Source organism: Crotalus tigris, unplaced genomic scaffold (genome assembly GCF_016545835.1).
Source record: "Crotalus tigris isolate CLP2741 ecotype Arizona unplaced genomic scaffold, ASM1654583v1 scf7180000019298.7629538967:1458412, whole genome shotgun sequence".
Lineage (NCBI taxonomy): Eukaryota > Metazoa > Chordata > Lepidosauria > Squamata > Viperidae > Crotalus > Crotalus tigris.
In genome coordinates, this window is record NW_024097474.1 from 1114399 (window position 1) to 1133933 (window position 19535).

The following is a 19535-nucleotide window of genomic DNA, read 5'->3' on the forward strand; positions in this document are numbered from 1 at the left end:
CCATTGTTGTAGGGGTGGGTGAGTTTATTAAAACAACGCTCCGTGGTTTTTTTAGCCGTTTCTGGAATTCTGCCATTGAGAATCCTATTTCATGTTTTTACAAAACAGTCTGTTGTAGTGGCGAGTTGGAAGGAAGGAAGGAAGGAAAGGAAGGAAGGAAGGAAGGAAGGAAGGAAGGAAGGAAGGAAGGAAGGAAGGAAGGAAGGGAAGGCTTTTGTTTTTCCATTTTCAAGGGTTGAATCCAGAAGGGATGAGTCTTCCCTTAAGAAGAGGCTGGACAGCCATTTGTCCGGAACGGTGCAGGGTCTCCTGCGTGAGCCGGGGGGGTGGGGTTGGACTAGAAGACCTCCAACATCCCTTCCAGTATTCTGGGCTTTGGATTCCTAGTTGGTGGCTGGAGAAATTGGAAGGTTTGGACCATTGGCAACAACAAGCAGAATACGTGAGACGGGATGTGGACGAGCTTTGCGTGCGCGGGATGCCTTGAGGCCAGGCCTGCGTGCGGCACCCGCACAATTTCAAATGTGACTGCTTGTACATTTGCCAGTGTTGCTTTCCGCCGCTGGTAGCCTGGGTGGAAAGTACAAAGCCACGCATGGCGAGGGAACACAGCTCAGGAAAATAGCTGCCTTCCCTTCTCCTTGGGGGACGGACCCTCCGGATTACTGGGGCTCCCAGAGGAAGAAAGATCTCAAGTCCATCAGGGTTGCTAAGCAGCTCCAAGTGCCCAGCGAGAAGGAGTTGCCTTGGTGGCCCTCTGGGCTTCTTTGAAGTTACGACTGAGCCGGTTCATCCGCAGTTTCCCTTCCCTCTCTATCTCCTCCCCTTCCTTCCTTCCTTCCTTCCTTCCTTCCTTCCTTCCTTCCTTCCTTCCTTCCTTCCTTCCTTCCTTCCTTCCTTCCTTCCTTCCTTCCTTCCTACCTACCCACCCTCCCTCCCTCCCTCCCTCCCTATCTATCCCTCCTTCCCCTCCCTCCCATTCCCGTCTCCTCTCTCCCTCCCTATATCCTTCCTTCCTTCCTTCCTCTCCATCTTCTTTCTTCCCTCCCTTTCTCTCATTCCCATCACCTCCCTCCCTATCTCCCTTCCTCCCTCCCTCCCTTCCTTCCTCCTCCCTCCCTCCCCATCTTCTTTCTTTCCTCTTTCCTTCCCTCCCTCCCTTCCTCTCATTCCCATCTCCTTTCCTTCCTCCCATCCTCCCTCCCTCCCTTCCATTCCCATCTCCTCTCTCCCTCCCTATATCCTTCCTTCCTCCCCATCTTCTTTCTTCCCTCCCTCCCTTCCTCTCATTCCCATCTCCTTCCTTCCTTCCTCCCACCCTCCCTTCCTTCCTTCCTCCTCCCTCCCTCTCCATCTTCTTTCTTTCCTCTTTCCTTCCCTCCCTCCCTTCCTCTCATTCCCATCTCCTTCCTTCCTTCCTCCCACCCTCCCTCCCTTCCATTCCCATCTCCTCCCTCCCTCTCTCAGTATTGTCGTAGGTTTTGAGACAATTCTGTACAGGGAATGCTTCACAATTCTTACCTCTAACTTCTTGCATTTATTTTTGGTCTAATATAAATAGTTCTATTCTGCTGCTGTCTGTCTAATTCATCCATTTCATGTGGATTAACCTGCAAGTAGTACAAGGGCTCTCTTTGTTAATAGGCGAAACTACTTGTTGAAATTGTTTCTTGGGTTTCTTAAGAATGATTTAAGTGGCACGTGTTTTGAGATTCAGATTACTTGCAGCACTTGACTCAGAGATGCCTAATGTTTCCTGGTGAAGCTCCAAAGGTGTGCTCTGTGTCCTCACAATGTAGAGAGGGAGAGCCCTTCTTTTTGGAACAACAATGTTTATACTGCCAAGGTGCTTGTTCTCATTAGGTACGATAAAGCAAATTTCCCCTATAATTGCATTAGTGATACGTGACATTCAGGCTTAATTGGATATTATTTAAAATATCGTGCACATTAATTTCCTTCAGATTGTGAAAATGGAAAAGGTCACGAGTGCGGTTTCATATTCCTGGGTGAGAGATTTCAATTTTAGTGCAATTTGTCGAGAATTAATTAGGAAACATGACCAAAAGGAAAAAAAAAAAAGGCTGTTGAATACAAATAAGGCTGGTACGTTCCCCGATTCAAAAACAAAAAACAAAACCCTTGGACCGTGAGGAAAGCCCTACTGAAAATTCAATCAGTGTACAAAGAAGTTTTAAAGCAGTGGTTCTCAACCTGTGGGTCGGGACCCCATTTGGGGTCGAATGACCATTTCACGGGGTTTGCCAAACAACGCAGTCTGCCATTTTTTCCCCCCTTTTCCTTAGCTGTGCTCCTCCCTTTTATTCTATTGGCTTTTGAAAGCCAATAGAACAGACTCTCTTGAATAGAGCCTAATTCTATTGGCTTTCAAAAGCCAATAGGAATTGTCCAGGCTGTCTCTGCCCTGCTGAGCCTGCCAAAAGTCCCATTCTGCAAACGGTGCTGCACCCGTTGAGTAGTCCTTGACTTACGACCGGTTGAGTAGTCCTCGACTTACGACCGGTTGGGGGTCGTGGCATTAAAAAGGTTGAGAACCACTGTTTTAAAGCATTCTGTTTTGCAGCAGAACTGCTTTAAAACAATAATTGTACAGCCATTATGCCTTTAAAAAAAATAACGTTTTCCCTGGACTTTTCTTTGTAGGAGATAGATGAAGCCTGCAAGAGGATAAAGCGTGAAATTGACGACCTGGGCCCTGAAGTGGGTGACATTAAAATCATCCCCTTATATTCCACACTTCCCCCTCAGCAACAACAGAGGATTTTTGAGCCCCCACCTCCCAAAAAGCCCACTGGTGGGATAGGACGAAAGGTAAGTTCGCTAAAGCTTTATTTATTTATTTTTTAATCCCTGTTTTTAGCACTATACTCCAACAGGACTTGACAATAAAAAAAAATGCATAAAAGGCCCAATAAGGTAGTTTCCGACTGGAAGATGGGGAATAATGGAAGGATTTATACTCCTTGCAGACAGCTGGTCCTTTGCCTTCTTTTAGAGAGTTGAGGCCACTTGGAGGTTTGTCTGTGTCCTCAGGGTCACCTGAGTAGTGCAAATGGGTGTGGAGCCTTCTTGGAACTGCTGAAAGGACTGTGTGTTGTGGAGTGGAGATAGAGGATGTCATGTCCTTCCCCCTCTGTTCAATTTTTGACCTAGATGGCCTCTTTGACCCCTCTCTTAGGAGGAGTGAATAATTTTAATTCCATACCAGTTGCGGCATTGGGAGCCCACGTGTGTCTTACAAGCAAAGCCCAAAGTCTTTACAGTGTAAGGCCCCAAAGCTGGGAAGCAAGTAAACAGAGAAGAGGTTTTTCCCATCAGCCACACCTGACCTGCAATTTCACAGTTGTTTGTTGAAATGCAGGTCTCCTGGGACAACCCTAAAAATACTTCTAATAGTATTATTACAACTAGATAGATAGGATTTGTAATCAGAATATCGTATCTGGGCATGAAAAGGGAAATAAGAATATGCTAAGAACTTGCACTAAGGGAAGCTTTGGGTTCCCCAAATGTAACCTGTTCTGAAATTATAAATGACTGGGATATTTTGAATGTGGATGGGGAATTAAAATGAAAAGAAAAAAAGCAAAAATAGGATATGGACGAAGTAAATGGAAACTGAGTGTCAATGCAACTAAGATATGTTTTGGTTAGAAAAGATATTCTGAACTGATATTATTGACACTTTGAGAAAAATGTAACAAATGTTGATACGCAGTTGCATATTTACTAACAACAGTAAGAATTGTATTTGCTCAGTGGGGAAAAATGCTTGTTGCCAGAAGCAAAGTGGATGTCCTGGAGGGTGTAACATCGGACTTAGTCTGAAGAAGCTCACGCGTAGCACGGAATCACTAATGGAGTCAGTTATCACGTTGTCTGATGGGCCCGCGATTGTGAAAATAGAAGATTAATGAAACATTTATTTTTAAAAAAATACTTCTAAGGTCCAACTGGCCTGGAATGGGATTGTTTGACCTAAGTGACAGTCCTGCATTTCACAGAGTCCTGAATTCTAAGTAGAAATGTGAAGGATTTTGAAAGGGGCACCATTGTGGTATGATCAGTGTAGGAGCACCCAGCCAATACGAGACAACTGCGCGTTGCAGGGTTTCTCTTTTAATCTGCTCTTTGGTTACTCCACCGTTTTTCTGCCTGGTCTGAGGGACCTCCTCTGCCTGGAAGTTGCACCTGGCTTCCAAAAGTCACTTTTTTAACGTGCCCCCAACGTTTAACGTTTCTGTGCAACATGGGCAGCAGAAAACCCTCGTGTCTTTTTTCGACAGGTGGTCGTATCAACTAATATTGCTGAGACATCATTGACAATAGACGGGGTTGTTTTCGTCATTGATCCTGGCTTTGCGAAACAAAAGGTAAATAAAGTTCTTTTATACATATATAAACACACTCACTCACTCACTCACACACAAACATACATACACACATATATTTATACATAGACACGCACACATATACACACAAACACATACACATACATATTTATACATACACAAACATACATACACGCACACACATATATACACAAACACATATACACACTTATTTATACATATACACACACATACACACACATATACACACATACATATATACACATACACACATATATACACACATAAACACATACATATATATATACACATACACACATATACATATACACACACACAAAAACAATATACGCACATATATATACACACATACACACAAATAATACATGCACACACATACATATGTGTACACCCACATACATACAAACACCCACACCCACACAAATGCATAACACACACACAACTCCCGCCTGACCGATCCCCTTTAGGATGAAACTGATGTAGATTTTCCATTCTGCTTGTATTGTTGTGGATTTATTATTTGGATCCATGGAAGGAACAAATTGTTTACTTCACAAATGTATATAAAAACTCCGTCGATTAAATACGCGGCATTGAAATACATTCAATATAACGGGGAACACAGGGCACAAAATATGTGGACAGCAATGTCCAGGGGTACCAGAGCAGTACTGTTGTGAGTTAAACGCTTACAAGTTAAAAAGGTTTTTAGCGTGGACTTAAATTGTTAGTGGAGGCTTAATCTCTAGAGAGGTGGTTTTCCAAGCAGGAGATGCCACAACAGAAATTGTGATCATCCCTGGGATGTGACACAGCCAGGAAGCCTCCATAATCTTAACTGACAGGCAGATTAATGGTGGTTAAAGTTCTTTCGCGTGATGGCTTTTGGCTTTTGATGTTCAGTATAACTCTGTCAGCACCTCCAGGTTGCCTGCTGTTCCTTCGCACGGTCATCTGCGACAGATAAATAGGGCAGCCACCACCCATATATAAAGTTTCTATCTGCCTAGGATTCAAATACTATTTATTTGGCACCATCCATGCGTTCCGTCCAGCCTTTTGCTGTAGCCAAGCCCCAACCCAACCTGCATATATTCAGATTTAAGCCAGAATAAATCTGGGTTTTGCTGCTCTCCCAAGGATGCCATGCTTCAAATCTTCCGATGTACTTAGATGTGGCTTTATTTCACGACATCTTAAACCTTAATTTCTTCCGCCGTCTTCACATTCAAGCTTGATTTCTGAAATAAGCTTTCCAGGCTTTTGGAATTACCGAAATGCTACTCCAATGGGCTCCTTTGTTCAGCTTTCCTTAAAATTACCATCATCAGCCGCGTCTCCAGATTCTGTTTACGGAAAGAGAATGAATTTTAAGGCCAAACGTTAAATTTAGGCAGCTTATTGGCTGGCAGGGTTTATCTGTTAACGATTCCTGACCTCTAACAACATTTCCAAGGGCTTGAGCGTACAGGAGAAATAATTTCACATAAAGTGTACAGGTGGTCCCTAAATACATAGGATGGGGAATGGATAAATAGTCCTAAATAAACACTGGGATATCCGTACATCAGGCTATGTCAAGCAACCTGACCATGGAGAATATATTTTGCTCACAATTGAAGAGAAGGAAAAAAAAAAAAACATTTTGGCAGGCCTATTATCTCCTTTACCTCTTCTCCACATTAGGGAAAAGCTTCTGGAATAATAGCAGCGTGCCTTCAGATGTCAGTCTTTCAAATAGAGTTTCCATCTTCCGCTTGTGAGCAATTCAGATGGGTCCATCAGAAATTAGATGGTGGACAGTGACCGAGCTGGTCTGTTCCTAGGATCCTACCACCAAGAATGAGCTGAAAGGGAGGGGGGGTATCTGATTCAGATCCCCACTTTCAATTTAGAGTTTTTCCTCTGACTTTGGAGGGGAAAAAAAATTCAAGAACACTCCACAAGCTGTAGCATAACTCTTTTTTAAAAAAGGTGTTATATTAAAGGGGAGAAGATCAGTCAATAAAAGGTCAACAGACTAATAAAATAAGAGGCCTTTTTTTTTTAAGATGAGGCTGAAGATTTTTAGAGGGGAAAAATGCAGTGTGAACATTTTAATATAATAATAATAACAACAACAATAATAATAAGCGTACAGCTGATTGATATCGCTGTACCAGGAGATGCCAGATTTGAAAAGAAAAAACTGGAAAAAAATTATGAAATATCACGACCTGGCCATCGAAACTGCGATTATGGATGAAACGTGTAACAATGATATGCATTGTCATCGGGGCACCATGTCCAAAAACTTTGCAAAATACATCAGGAAACTGCAGCTTCCTGCAATACCTCCAGTAATGTTACAAAAACCTGCGCTACTCGGAACATCTTATATTTTAAGGAGATACCTGGTTGACACCTAGGATGCTGGTAGCAACCTGTGTCAACCATCAGCGCCAGTCAATTTGAATGTTCAGTTGACTGAAGTTCACGTGTAATGAATGAGCCGAGGTGGTGCAGCAGTTAGAGTGCAGTACTGCAGGCCACTTTAGCTGACTGTGTTCAGCAGGTCAGCGGTTCAAATCTCACCGGCTCAAGGTTGACTCAGCCTTCCATCCTTCCGAGGTAGGTAAAATGGGGACCCAGATTGTTGGGGGCAATGTAAATATATATATATATATATATATATATATATATATATATATATATATATATATACACACACACACACACACACACACACACACACACACACACACACACACATTGCTTACTGGTGTACACCGCTTAGAGAGTGCTTGCACTTAAAGCGGTATATAACTCTCATAAATAAATAAATGAATGAATAAAAGGTATGATGATGATGATGATGATGATGATGATGATGATGATGATAATAGCAAAGTTAGAAGGGACCTTGGAGGTCATCTAGTCCAACCCCCTGCTCAGGCAGGAAACCCTATACCATTTCAGACAAATGGCCGTCCAGTCTCTTCTTTAAAACTTCCAGTGTTGGAGCATTCACAGTTTCTGGAGGCAAGGAGTTCCACTGGTTAATTGTTCTCACTGTCAGGAAATTTCTCCTTCGTTCTAGGTTGCTTCTCTCCTTGGTTAGTTGCCATCCATTAAATACCATGTGAACATTTTATTTTATTTTTTTTAAAAATATGACTCTTCTTCCCAATAGGTCTACAATCCACGAATCAGGGTGGAATCTCTGTTGGTTACCGCGATTAGCAAAGCTTCCGCTCAACAGAGGGCTGGCCGTGCTGGTCGTACTCGGCCCGGCAAATGTTTCCGGCTCTACACAGAAAAAGCGTACAAAACTGAGATGCAGGTTGGTAAAGTTGCAGCTCATTAGCTTTTGATCGGAAGCGATGGTTGCGCAGAATTTGGATCCATGGAAATATATTTTTTTATCGCAAGCCATAATAATTTATCTTCTGGGCTAGGAAACAACGAGACCCAGTAAATGAGCGAGCGGTTTATTTTTCTGGATTGTAATATTCTTATTCATCCACCATGTTTGCTTCTCTGGTATCAAAAAGATTTATTTGCTTTTACACCCTCCTCCCCCCCTTTTTAAAAATTATTATTGTGCTCATTTGCTTTCATTCTCAATTCAAAATTTCATGACTCTTTCACAATTGTAGATATAAATATATTTGCACTAAAATGGCTGCCACTGTTAGCAAGCAAGGTAGCCGTTTTCAGTAAATAGCTACCATTAAACGTGAAATGAGCTTTTAAAATTCCATTTGGGTTAGCCGCTTTCTGTTACCCCTGTACTTTTTAATTGAAAAGAGAAACTGAATTAAAATATATAAACTATTTGTTTTCAGGACAACACCTATCCTGAGATTCTGAGGTCAAACTTGGGTTCTGTGGTATTACAGCTGAAGAAGCTTGGTATAGACGATTTAGTTCACTTCGATTTTATGGACCCGCCAGGTATATTTTTTTTAAAAATTCCTAAAATTGTGGACCTAATGTTCAGCAATAGCAAGATACATTTTTCTTTTTTGTATCATGAGTTCTCTGAAAGTGAACGTACCAAATTCATTGTAGTGTAACAAAGACCATCAGTTAGTGCCAAAAGCTGTTTTTTTTTTAAAGGTACACTTTATTATTAAAAAAAGTATCTGTGATCCATTTTGTAGTGACTGGAGAGTCTTTGATAGCAAAGGATGTTAAATACACTGACCAGTCGCTGTAAGAATAATAGCAATGTATTTGATAGGAAATAACTTTATTGGGTCATCAACCAGTATGTATCGTAAGACCGTTCTACAAATCGTTTGGTTTGCTTCTTAGATGTGGATTTAACTTTTGTTCCTGGAATTTGAAATGGCAGGAAAAGGTTAGATCCAAAAAGGACCAGTTTTCATACACTAAGTTGTATCGGTAGAAGTCCTCTTTTTCATCACTCTGTCTGTGAAAGGATAATTGAAGGCATTAAATCTTGCGCATACAATATTTTGCATTCCTGCTAGCAGTCTTCCCCAGCCTAAGGGCTTCTGGCTGGAAATTTGGAGAATTCTTGCTAGATTGTCAAAATGTGTCTGGGGGGGGGGTCCCATAGCGGGGAAGAAAGACTGGGTCCCTAGAAGTCTGTATTATATATTGGGGAGAACCAGGTTTATCTCATACATCTTGATATGCTCTGCTCCAGTTGTGCTTCTAACATCTCGATGAAGGTCAGAGTTATAAAACTACAGGTCCTTTTTGGCAGTAAATTTCAAGCATGTTGAATAAATTCATAGGTTTACAATAGATTTACTGTACTATGGGTGAAAATATGCCGAGAGGGGGGGAAAAAATTAAAATGAAGGTGTCTGTCCAAATGTTTGGATATCGTTTTCTGTTAATTGGATAGACCCAGGGGTTCCCAATCACAGGTCCATGGACCAGCGCCAGTCTGCAGCAAGCCAGAGGCAAAAGAGGAGGAAGAGGAGAAGGAGAGCAATAGCCCTTTGACTTATGTACCGCTTCACAGTCCTCTCTAAGCGGTTTGCAGAGTCAGCATATTTACCCCCAACAATCTGGGTCCTCATTTTACCCATCTTGAAAGGATGGAAGGCTGAGTCAACCTTGAGCCATTAGGATCGAACTCCCAGATTGTGGACAGAGTCAGCCTGCAGTACTGAATTCTAACCATTGCACCATCAAGGAAGGGAAGAGAAGGGAAGGAAAGGAAAAGAAGGAAGCAATAAATAGCCCTTAGACTTATATACTGCTTTATGGTGCTTTCACAGCCCTATCTGAGCGGTTTACAGAGTCAGCCTCTTGCTCCCAACAATCTGGGTCCTCGTTTTACGAACCTCAGAAAGATGGAAGGCTGAGTCAACCTTGAGCTGGTTAGGATCGAACTCCCGGCAGTGGGCAGAGTCAGCCTGCAATACCGCATTTTGACCACTGCGCCACCATGGCTCATATAATACTTTAATAATAATTAGAATGTTAAGAACCTGTCCTAGTCCAGGAAAATGGATTCATCTCAAATCTAGCGGAATAAACCTTTCCATTTACAAGCTGGAAGACGCTCAGTAAGCCTGTCCGTCTGCGGCCAAGTCTCTGGGATTGCCCACTAGTCCAAAGCCAACTGCAGCTCTGTTAATTGCTACTTATTGCTGAATTAATTTGAGGGCCATTTGTTTTTGGTTTTCGGCAGCTTCGGGAACGGCATTGCTTACAGCAGCGTGCGTGTGTCTCTCTTTGTGTGTGTGTGTGTGTCTGTGTGTTTTGCAGCTCCAGAAACCTTGATGAGAGCCTTGGAGCTTCTGAATTACTTAGCGGCTTTAAACGATGACGGAGACCTGACTGAACTGGGGTCCATGATGGCCGAGTTTCCCCTTGACCCACAGCTGGCTAAAATGGTTATTGCAAGTTGCGACTACAACTGTTCTAATGAGATTCTATCTATTACTGCCATGTTGTCAGGTAATAGCAAGGACAGAGATGCCAGTCAAAACTCAGCTCTCCAATTAGGGGAAGCTTGTAATATTCCTGCAACAGGACTGACGGTCTTTAAAAAGCTTGATTTTTTTATGCCGATCAGACGCACTCTCTGTAGTAGGCTTCACCACGGAGTAAAGTTCGTAAATGAAATCAACGTTGAAGCTACAGAACTCATTGTGTGTGAAATGGTGACCTAAACTCGTCTCTCACGTCCAGAAAAAAATAATAATAATAATCCTTGCCCGTTAAAAGGATTTGCCAAAAAAAAAAAAAAACCATAGGAAACATACTTCTTATTCATTAGAAACTGTAGTTCTTTTAAGCTCATTTCTGGCTGTGAAAGTGAGCCGTGGTAATAATAAGAACTGGCTTTGTTTTCTTGGTCCTGTAAATTGTGACAGCCTGATTCACAACTAGTAGGTTATAAAGACACGCAAGAGAATTCTCACGAGGTTATGCAGAGTTGAAAAATATATCCATTGTTTAAAGGGAACGTTGGAGGGAAAAGCATCAGCTTAATATTTTCATTGCATACTATTTTTTTTAAAAAAGTAGAAACCAATATGATTGGGGGAAAAATGAGTTTGAACCACAGTCACTTGTCTGAAATAATATACTTGAGCGGGGGGCTGGACTAGAAGACCTCCAAGGTCCCTTCCAGTTCTATTCTATTCACGGTCTTTGGTTATCTTGGATGGTTTTTCCTAGCTAGTATCCAGATGGTTCCTAGAGCCTGACCATGCAAATTTAAGAGAGAAAAATAAATTAAAAGCATGCACTGCTTCGAAATTTGAGTTCCCAGAGAAGCGGCCGTTTCAGTTATCCAAACCTAACAACTTTTTGACCATGAAGAATTAAAAGTGTGGTTCTTTGGGCCTTGGCTTAAACCTTTGAATTGCCCCCTTCTGGATAACACCGGTTCGGTCCCAGAAAAAAAAAAAAAGCAAGGGAAAGAAACGATGTGCTTAAAGCCTCCATAACTAAATAAATAGATATTTGGGTGGGGCGACGGGAATATTAACCAGTTGAAGGAGCGTTAGAGGAGACATATTTTGCGGGTCTCAAAATGTGCCAAGTTCGCGGTAGAGCATAAAGGTAAAGGTTTTTGGTGAGATGAGCAAATCAAGTTATTGCAGCATATTCTTTTTCTTTTTTTCCTTTTCCTAAAAAAAAACTAGCTACAATGTTTATTGCCGAATTTTGACAATTCAGACTCAGAGCAGATGGGCAGGGCAGAATATCATGGTGTTGAGCAAATTGTAAGGTTATTTGCGGAGATGGTGGCAGGTTGAACCCTGCCTCTTCACGCAATCACCGAGGAGCTGAATTCTTAAATGCAGGGGTTATGTTTTATCCCCTCTAATTGTATATGTTGAGTATGTTGATCATTTTCCTTAAAAAAAAAATCACCTTCTCAAACAGCTGCAAAATGTTTTATACACCTATATGTAAAAACGATGAAGTTACGGTTCTTCAAGCTGTAGCATACATACACAGTGGAAAAGAAACTTGTGTGGAATTTTTTTCTTGGACATAATTGAGGAATAGTTGTCTCTACACTGGTTTCCAGAAAGTGCCACTAACTATTCCCCATTCCCTCCCCCCCAAAAAACAGTAAACATAATCAGACTGAACCAAAAGAATATGGGAACCATCTAATAACAAGGTTCAGAATATTCTCTTCCCAGAAATAATTCAGTATATTGAGACCTTCACTCTAGGAAGAGTTGCGATGGCAATCTTGAAACAGTCTTAAGCTTAACAGATGAAGGAGAAACAGTCATTTGCCGACCAAAACTGTCTAAATTGAAATAATCCCATTCTCCCCCCAACCTCCCCCCCCCAAGAGCTTCACTAAATGGTACTAACAAATTAGTACTGCTCTTCATTATTCAATTTGCAATATAAACATGACTGTACATGTACTTAGTTTTTATGCTTCAGTATTAATGGATTTCGGCCACCTTAGTGCCACACAGTTTCCTATATTTTCAGTTTCTGGATGTTGACTTCCATTTGTTTTTTGCAGAAACATTTCACTTTATACTTTCACCACCTTTTTTTTTTTTAAATTGTGCTATAAGCAATAAAGCCTTTTGCAATATTGCTGTTGGCATATTGCAGTTGTTCGTAGTATTCAATTTCTGTGCTGTTTTTTTTGCAGTCTTCTCCCAGTGGTTCCTAAGAGGCCAATCTAAAAACTGTGCAGATTTACATTTAAAAAGAAAACCTAAAATGGACATTTTTTGAATTTGGGTTCTGATCAGGGTCAACATTGCAAGGCATTGAAAGAGCAGTGTTTTTAACCTGTTCTCTTCTCTCCAGGGTGATTTAATTTCATTTAAAAGCCTACGTAAAACAAGTGGGGAATTTTTACAGGATCTCTTAATGAAAAGATTCAGCTTTTCCTACATAAAAGTCATCTCTTTAAAAAAAAAAAAAGGAACCGATTTTTAAAGTCTTGAATGAACAGCTTTATGGGATATTTACCTACTCTAAATAATGAAAGTATGGTTCATGACCTCCAAAACGATAAAATGGCATTATATAAAGAGAAGGCTCTGCCTAAAGAGAATAAGCCACAATACTGCCGCTGTAGTCCTAGCCCTGGACCACCAAGTGCCATCATCTCTTGTTCACCCGTGTGTTTGACCTCCAGTGCTGATAGCAATGCTTGCTGATGGTGATGGAGCTATAATGCAATGCCAACAAGGGGGATGTTTGAGGGATCCTCGTTGCTCTCCGAGCTCGCTTGCTTTCTTGCAAACGTTTCTTGCACTACCCAAATGAGGTAACGTCATTGGCGCACTGATGACGTTACCTAGTCTGGTAATGAAACGTCTACAAAGAAAACCACCAGGCTCAAGAGAGCACCAAGGACCCCCTCATATCAACCCCGAGCCGCACATATTCTCCTTTAGGAGAGGGGACATTTGCCTAACTGTTTTTAGGGGGGCTTATTTTCTTGAATACCCTCCCCCCAGGTTGCTCTTGACCATGGGTTATTCCTGTGAGGATGTTTGGTCTCCACAGCGCTTGGCAGAGCTATCAGCATTTGATCCCGTGCCGAGGTCACACCGCCCTTCCAGTTGATGGTCTTCAGGCTAGCCCGTGGGTGGGCGACCTTGGCTCTTTCGTAACTGGTGGACTTCCAACTCCCAGAATTCCTCCACCGGCACGGCTCAGCTTGGGAACCTCTCCCTTTCCCCTCAGCCAGTGGCTGGCTCAGGAATTCTGGGAGTTGAAGTCCACCAGTCATAAAGGAGCCATAGTTCCCCCATGCTGGCTCGGGAATTGTGGGAGTTGAAGTCCACCAGTCATAAAAAGCCGAGGTCCCCCACCCTTGGGCTAGACTATACTTATTCTGATTATTTTTTGGATGCCTACTTCTAGTCAAAATAACCAGGCCTTCTGTAGCTTTGAAACCCCCTCTTGTCTTGCAGATGTGGTTAGGTGTTGATGTCCCAAATCAAGGTAGTAGACAGCCCAAGATCCAGTTGGAGGCCATCCTGCCCTGCCCTATGCTCTGTGAACTGACCTAGCTAGGCCTTGTACCTCTGTCTGTGAATGCGTGACTCATCGATATGGGCGTTTGTGTTGGGCCCATACCAACCTTGTTTAGTCCCACAGTGTTTTGTTCGCCCCACGGAAGCCAAGAAAGCTGCCGACGAGGCCAAGATGCGATTCGCCCACATAGACGGAGATCATTTGACGTTGCTGAATGTGTACCACGCTTTTAAACAAAGTGAGTAGTAGATCCCACTTGGCCCGGCTGGGCCTCAAGAGTTTGAATCGAGGTTGCTTCCAGCAAGATTGTTGTTGTTGTTAGTTGCAAAGTTGTGTCCAACCCATCACGACCCCATGGACAACATTCCTCCAGGTCTTCCTGTCCTCTACCATCTTCTGGAGTCCATTTAAGTTCATGCCTGCTGCTTCAGGGACTCCATCCAGCCACCTCCTTCTCTGTCGTCCCCTTCTTCTCTTGCCCTCCATCTTTCCCAGCATTAGGCTCTTCTCCAGGGAGTCCTTCCTCCTCATTAGGTGGCCAAAGTCCTTGAGTCTCCACTTCAGGATCTGGTCTTCTCAAGAGCAGTTAGGGTTGATCTCCTGTAGGACTGACCAGTTGGATCACCTTGCAGTCCAAGGGACTCGCAGGAGTCTTCTCCAGCACCAGAGTTCAAATGCCAGCAAGATTACTTCACCTTGACCTTGTCCTTGTGGGGCTTCAGGGCATTTTTCACACAACCAGTTGCGTATGCATCGCATAGTTTTAGGCAGCTTATAACCGGGTTCCCAGTTACTTTGAGGGTGGTGCTGACTCTGTAGCCACGCCACTAAATTTATTTTTAAGGCCACTGTTATCCCGATCCAAATTCTTAACTTGCTCTCGGGACCGATGATCTGTAATGGAAGTGGGGGGAAAATATCATCTTTAGAAATATCAGTAGGGGAAGAATATTCCTAGGCTACGGGTAAACGCTGGCTAAAAAAGTGAAAAGCAGTCTTATTTCCACATTAACACGGGGGAAAAAAAAAGGGATGGTTTCATAAATAATTCACTCTGATTAAGTGTACAAGTTATACATTGCCGGATGGATTTTGCGTTTGTCTAGACTAAAATACTAATTAGTCACCCAAGGGAAAAACTGGTTGACGTAGATTCTTGATAGTCTTACAAGAACATCGTTGGTGGGAGAAATTGATCCCAATTGTTTAGTTGGCCAGGCCTTGTGGGGCTGTACGAGATGCCCACGGCAGATTTAATTTTTATATCTACCAACCCATAATCACTTCCTTCAGTTGATTTGATTCTCCCTCGTTGCTTTCTATTGTCCTGGCTTCCTTGGGAAAAAAAGAAAGAAAATTAAAACAATTTGGGGTTTATTTCCTCGGCGCTGCAGCAAATGTAGCTTTTGCGTATTTTTATTTTTACATTTTTTTTAAAAAAAACCCCATACAACTGAAAAGACTTATCAGTTTAATTGGTTTGACTCAATTTGGCCATCCGGCTGGGTTCCGATTGTGCGTTTGTGTTAAATTTGGTCCAAAATGCTGAGTTTTGGATGATTCGTGACTTTTTTTTTTCCTTTTCTTTTTTTAAAACGTTGCAGATCATGAATCGGTTCAGTGGTGCTATGACAACTTCATTAACTACAGGTCCCTCATGTCTGCAGACAACGTACGCCAACAGCTGTCACGAATCATGGACAGGTTTAATCTGCCACGCAGAAGCACAGACTTCACCAGCAGGGACTATTACATCAATATACGAAAGGCCTTGGTTACCGGTTACTTCATGCAGGTACGTTCCCCCCTCCCCCCCCAAATAAATTTTCTGTTTCTCAAATCTTTTGTTGCTGTTAAAACACAGTGTGAGTTGATGGTTGAGCGACTTGGAGGGGTTTTAGTCACGCTTCCACAAAGCGGGATATCTTAGCAGGAACACTCGGCCTTCCGTCCTTCCCAAGTCGGTAAAATGAGGACCCAGATTGTTGGGGGCAAATATGCTGACTCTGCACACTGCTTAGAGAGGACTGTAAAGCACCGTGAAGCGGTATATAAGTCTTTAAGGGTTGTCCTTCCTTCCTTCCTTCCTTCCTGTTAGAATGCAGCATTGCAGGCTGATTCTGCCCACTGCCAGGAGTTCGATCCTGACCAGTTCAAAGTTGACTCAGTGTCCGGTCCTCTCAAGGCTGTTAAAATGAGGACCCAGATTGTTGGGGGCAAATATGCTGACTCTGCAAACTGCTTAGAGAGGGCTGTAAAGCACGGTGAAGCGGTATATAAGTCTTAAGTGCTACTGCTGTCTTCCTTCCTGTTAAGTGAGGTGTGAGTCCTCAGTGAGGGACTTGTGATGGGGAGGTCCCATCAGGTGAGGGTCATTGGGAGGGGAAGTGCTGGTTGGGGGTGGGTTGTGTGGGATGGTTGAGGGTCGTGCAAGCCCCCCCACCCACCCAACCAGGGATGCTTAAAGCGGTCCAAGGCATGGGAGTGTTCTGCTTGAGAAAAATCATCTTCTCAGATTTTGATTTTTCATTCCTGCTGAAAAGATTTCCTACCACGAGAGGCTTCTAATCATACGAAAAATTGTTTTCAGCCTTAAGCACGACTGTCTTGGCTGGAGAAGTGACCTGTGACCTCGTTCTCCCCTAGGTGGCCCATTTGGAACGGACGGGGCATTACCTGACGGTGAAAGATAACCAGGTAGTTCAGCTGCACCCCTCGACAGTTCTCGACCACAAACCGGAATGGGTGCTTTACAACGAATTTGTCCTTACCACAAAGAACTACATTCGCACTTGTACAGACATCAAACCAGAATGGTAAGCCTGCTTTTCTTCAAAGCTAGTTTATTTTTATTTTTTAACCATCTCCACTTGACCGTGAAGTGCGTACACTTCGTTTTTTCTTTCTTTTTTTTTTTTGAAGCAGTACAAACTACATTCTGTTTAAAACTTTAGGACACCCGGACCAGGAAGAACCCCTCTTTGCTTTAATTAAATTTGCCTTAATCTCGGCTGTTTTTCCTTTGATTCAGATGGGGCGGTGGTGGTGGGGGGGGAGGGGGGGTCAAAGCCACCACTGACGAAGGACACAGCCCAAATGCTGTAAAGAGAAAATGGGTCCTGCTTCTTTGTAAGCAGAGAAAATAAAATAACACCAGTGGTTATTAACAGCAAAGGTTTTTTTTTTTTTAAAGGGATACTATTTTCAGTAAGGTTTGGATTCTTTTGTGAAGCATAAAACGGGATTTTAAGAAGCCGAGGATTAAGCTGAAATCTAAAACGGGGAATCAGAACTGAAAATGTCTGTATTGTCTTCTTAGATAACATCATATTTTGTTATTTGGAACATGCATAGTGATGGATGGCTAAAAGCTTTTGTGGATGTCTCCCTTGATAGCCACCAAATTCCCTACCTTGTCTGATTTTTGTTACATTATTTACATGCTTTCGGATTTTTTTTTTAAAAAAAATACGAAATGCATGCAGCAAAGCATGATTTTCCAATTCTGCCTTTATTCTGTTTTTCCCAATTTCTTAATTCCGCCTTTATCTGCAAGAATACCTCTAGGTGCACATGGGGCTTGGGGCGCGCACTAGTTTTCTAGCTACTGTGCCCTCTGGCCCATTCCTCCATGGCTGCCATCTTGTGACAGCGCCCACAGCAGGCTCTCCACATTCCAAACAGAACCCCAGAAGTGTGGCTGCTCTTGATTCGCTTGCTTTCTTGGTATCTTGTAAAAATATCCTTGCAAACTCTGGGAAATGTCTTACTGGTTTCTTCTTCTGCTTAAGAGAATAGCCTCAAGGGCTTGGATTCTACCCAGGAGTGATTGTGGCAGAGATTTGTGTCACACACGCACGCACGCACATCCCTTGACTTCCATCTCTTTCTGATATCTATCTGTCTGTCATCTTCCTATCTATCATCTATCTGTCTGTCTCTATCTATCTCTCTGTCTCTATCTCTATCTCTGTCTCCATATCTATATTTATATCTATCTATCTATCTATCTATTTATCTATCTATCTATCTATCTATCTACAATAGCAAGTTGTTTTCCTACAGCATTATAATCCAAATATGGGCAAATAAAATACAGGGAAGGAGTATTTGTTTCAGCAAAGGCCGTTTGATAATCTATAAAATCTAAACTGTGGCACCTGAGGGCAGGACAAGAAGTAACATGAAAATTTATCAAAGAGAGATTCCAAGTGAGAACGAAGGAGGAATTTCCTGACAGTGGGAACAATTAACCAATGGAACAACTTGCCTCCAGAAGTTGTGGGTGCTTAAAACACTGGAGGTTTTCTAGAAGAGATTGGGCAGCCATTTGTCCAGAATGATATAGGGTCTCCTGCTTGGAAGGGAGTGGGGTTGGGCTAGAAGACCTCCAAGGTCCCTTCCAACTCTGCTCTTTTGCATTGTATATGAATCATTACTGACTTCTATCGCCTGAAGATTAACCTTCCAGTTGAAGGCATTAAAAAAATAACAGCGTGTTTACATGATGTAGGAGGGATTAAAACTCCTTTGATTGCGTGGTTACCCTTTACTGTGAGATACTGCTGCTCCTAGCCGAGCCATTGCTACAGCCGGCATCACATTCGGGTGTTTCGCTCAATGTGACGGACTTCCCTTTCTTTGGCAGGTTGGTGAAAATTGCTCCCCAATATTACGACATGAGCAACTTCCCACAATGCGAAGCAAAGAGACAGCTGGACCGCATCATCGTCAAACTCCAGTCGAAGGAGTACTCCCAGTACTGATTGGCCTTTGAGCTGAACTTGCTCAGAGAACAGCTTCAAACGATAAATGGCGTTCTTAAAAGTTCCAGGTTGTGCTCTTTGCCTTTATTTGGGAGGTTTCTAATTTCTTCTACACAGTAAATATTCCATTTTAATTTCATACATTAAATATGTATGCCTCTCTTTTCTTTGTGTGTTGTTCACACTGTAACTCATACCGGGGGGGGGGCGGGGGGGGGGAAAGCTGATCAATGTTTTGCAGTTTATGAAAAGTAGTTTCTCTCTTTCTCTCTCTCTCTCTCTCTCTCTCTCTCTCTCTCTCTCTCTCTCTCTTTTTCTCTTAACAATGTTGTAAGCATTTCTTTAGAAATGGTTGGAAATGCTTCTGAAATGTGAGTCTCCACCATGGCGTGCATGATCGTTGTAATTGTTGACATTCCTTTTAGAAGTGAAATGTTACAATGTGCTTATGTAGACACAACCTTCAGCTTCACTGCAGAAGTGTACTGACTTCAATAAAGTCTATTTATACTAAAATCTGGGCAATTTATTGTTTCATCTCCCTTAGTCGAGAAATAAACTGTGGCATAAGTCAGAGGTCCTCAACCGTGGCAACTTTAAGACTTGTGGACTTCAACTCCCAGAATTCCTCAGCCAGCTCTGAGGTTCCAGCACCAATTCATAGGCTTAAACAATAATTTTCCCAGCCAAACCCCTAACGTCTTACGTAGTCCATATAAACAAGTTCAGCTTTGTTATGGGAACCATCTGCTTCAAATCCGCACTTGTTCTGGTGTCCTTGAAAAGGTTTCAGGCTCTCACGATCTTCAGCGGAATCGTAGAACTTGTGTTTCTCCATCTAACCCACTTGAAAGTAACACCTCTATTGTCTATTACTTTGTACACAGAGATAGAGACATTTGCCTATGTTTCCTTCAGAGGGGAA

At 42.5% G+C, this 19535-nt stretch overlaps 1 protein-coding gene across 1 annotated transcript in view; it reads left to right on the forward strand.

Annotated features, from left to right (window-relative positions):
- DHX15 (DEAH-box helicase 15) overlaps positions 1-19126 on the forward strand; it is a 36852-nt gene extending 17726 nt beyond the window's left edge. Inside the window, exons 6-14 of the mRNA XM_039361511.1 lie at positions 2665-2832; positions 4308-4394; positions 7567-7716; positions 8222-8330; positions 10128-10319; positions 13960-14082; positions 15449-15639; positions 16491-16660; positions 18493-19126. Coding sequence (XP_039217445.1) covers positions 2665-2832; positions 4308-4394; positions 7567-7716; positions 8222-8330; positions 10128-10319; positions 13960-14082; positions 15449-15639; positions 16491-16660; positions 18493-18610 — 1308 coding nt within the window. The 3' untranslated portion in view covers positions 18611-19126. The remainder of the gene's footprint in view (positions 1-2664; positions 2833-4307; positions 4395-7566; positions 7717-8221; positions 8331-10127; positions 10320-13959; positions 14083-15448; positions 15640-16490; positions 16661-18492) is intronic.
- Positions 19127-19535: the final 409 nt, after the last annotated feature.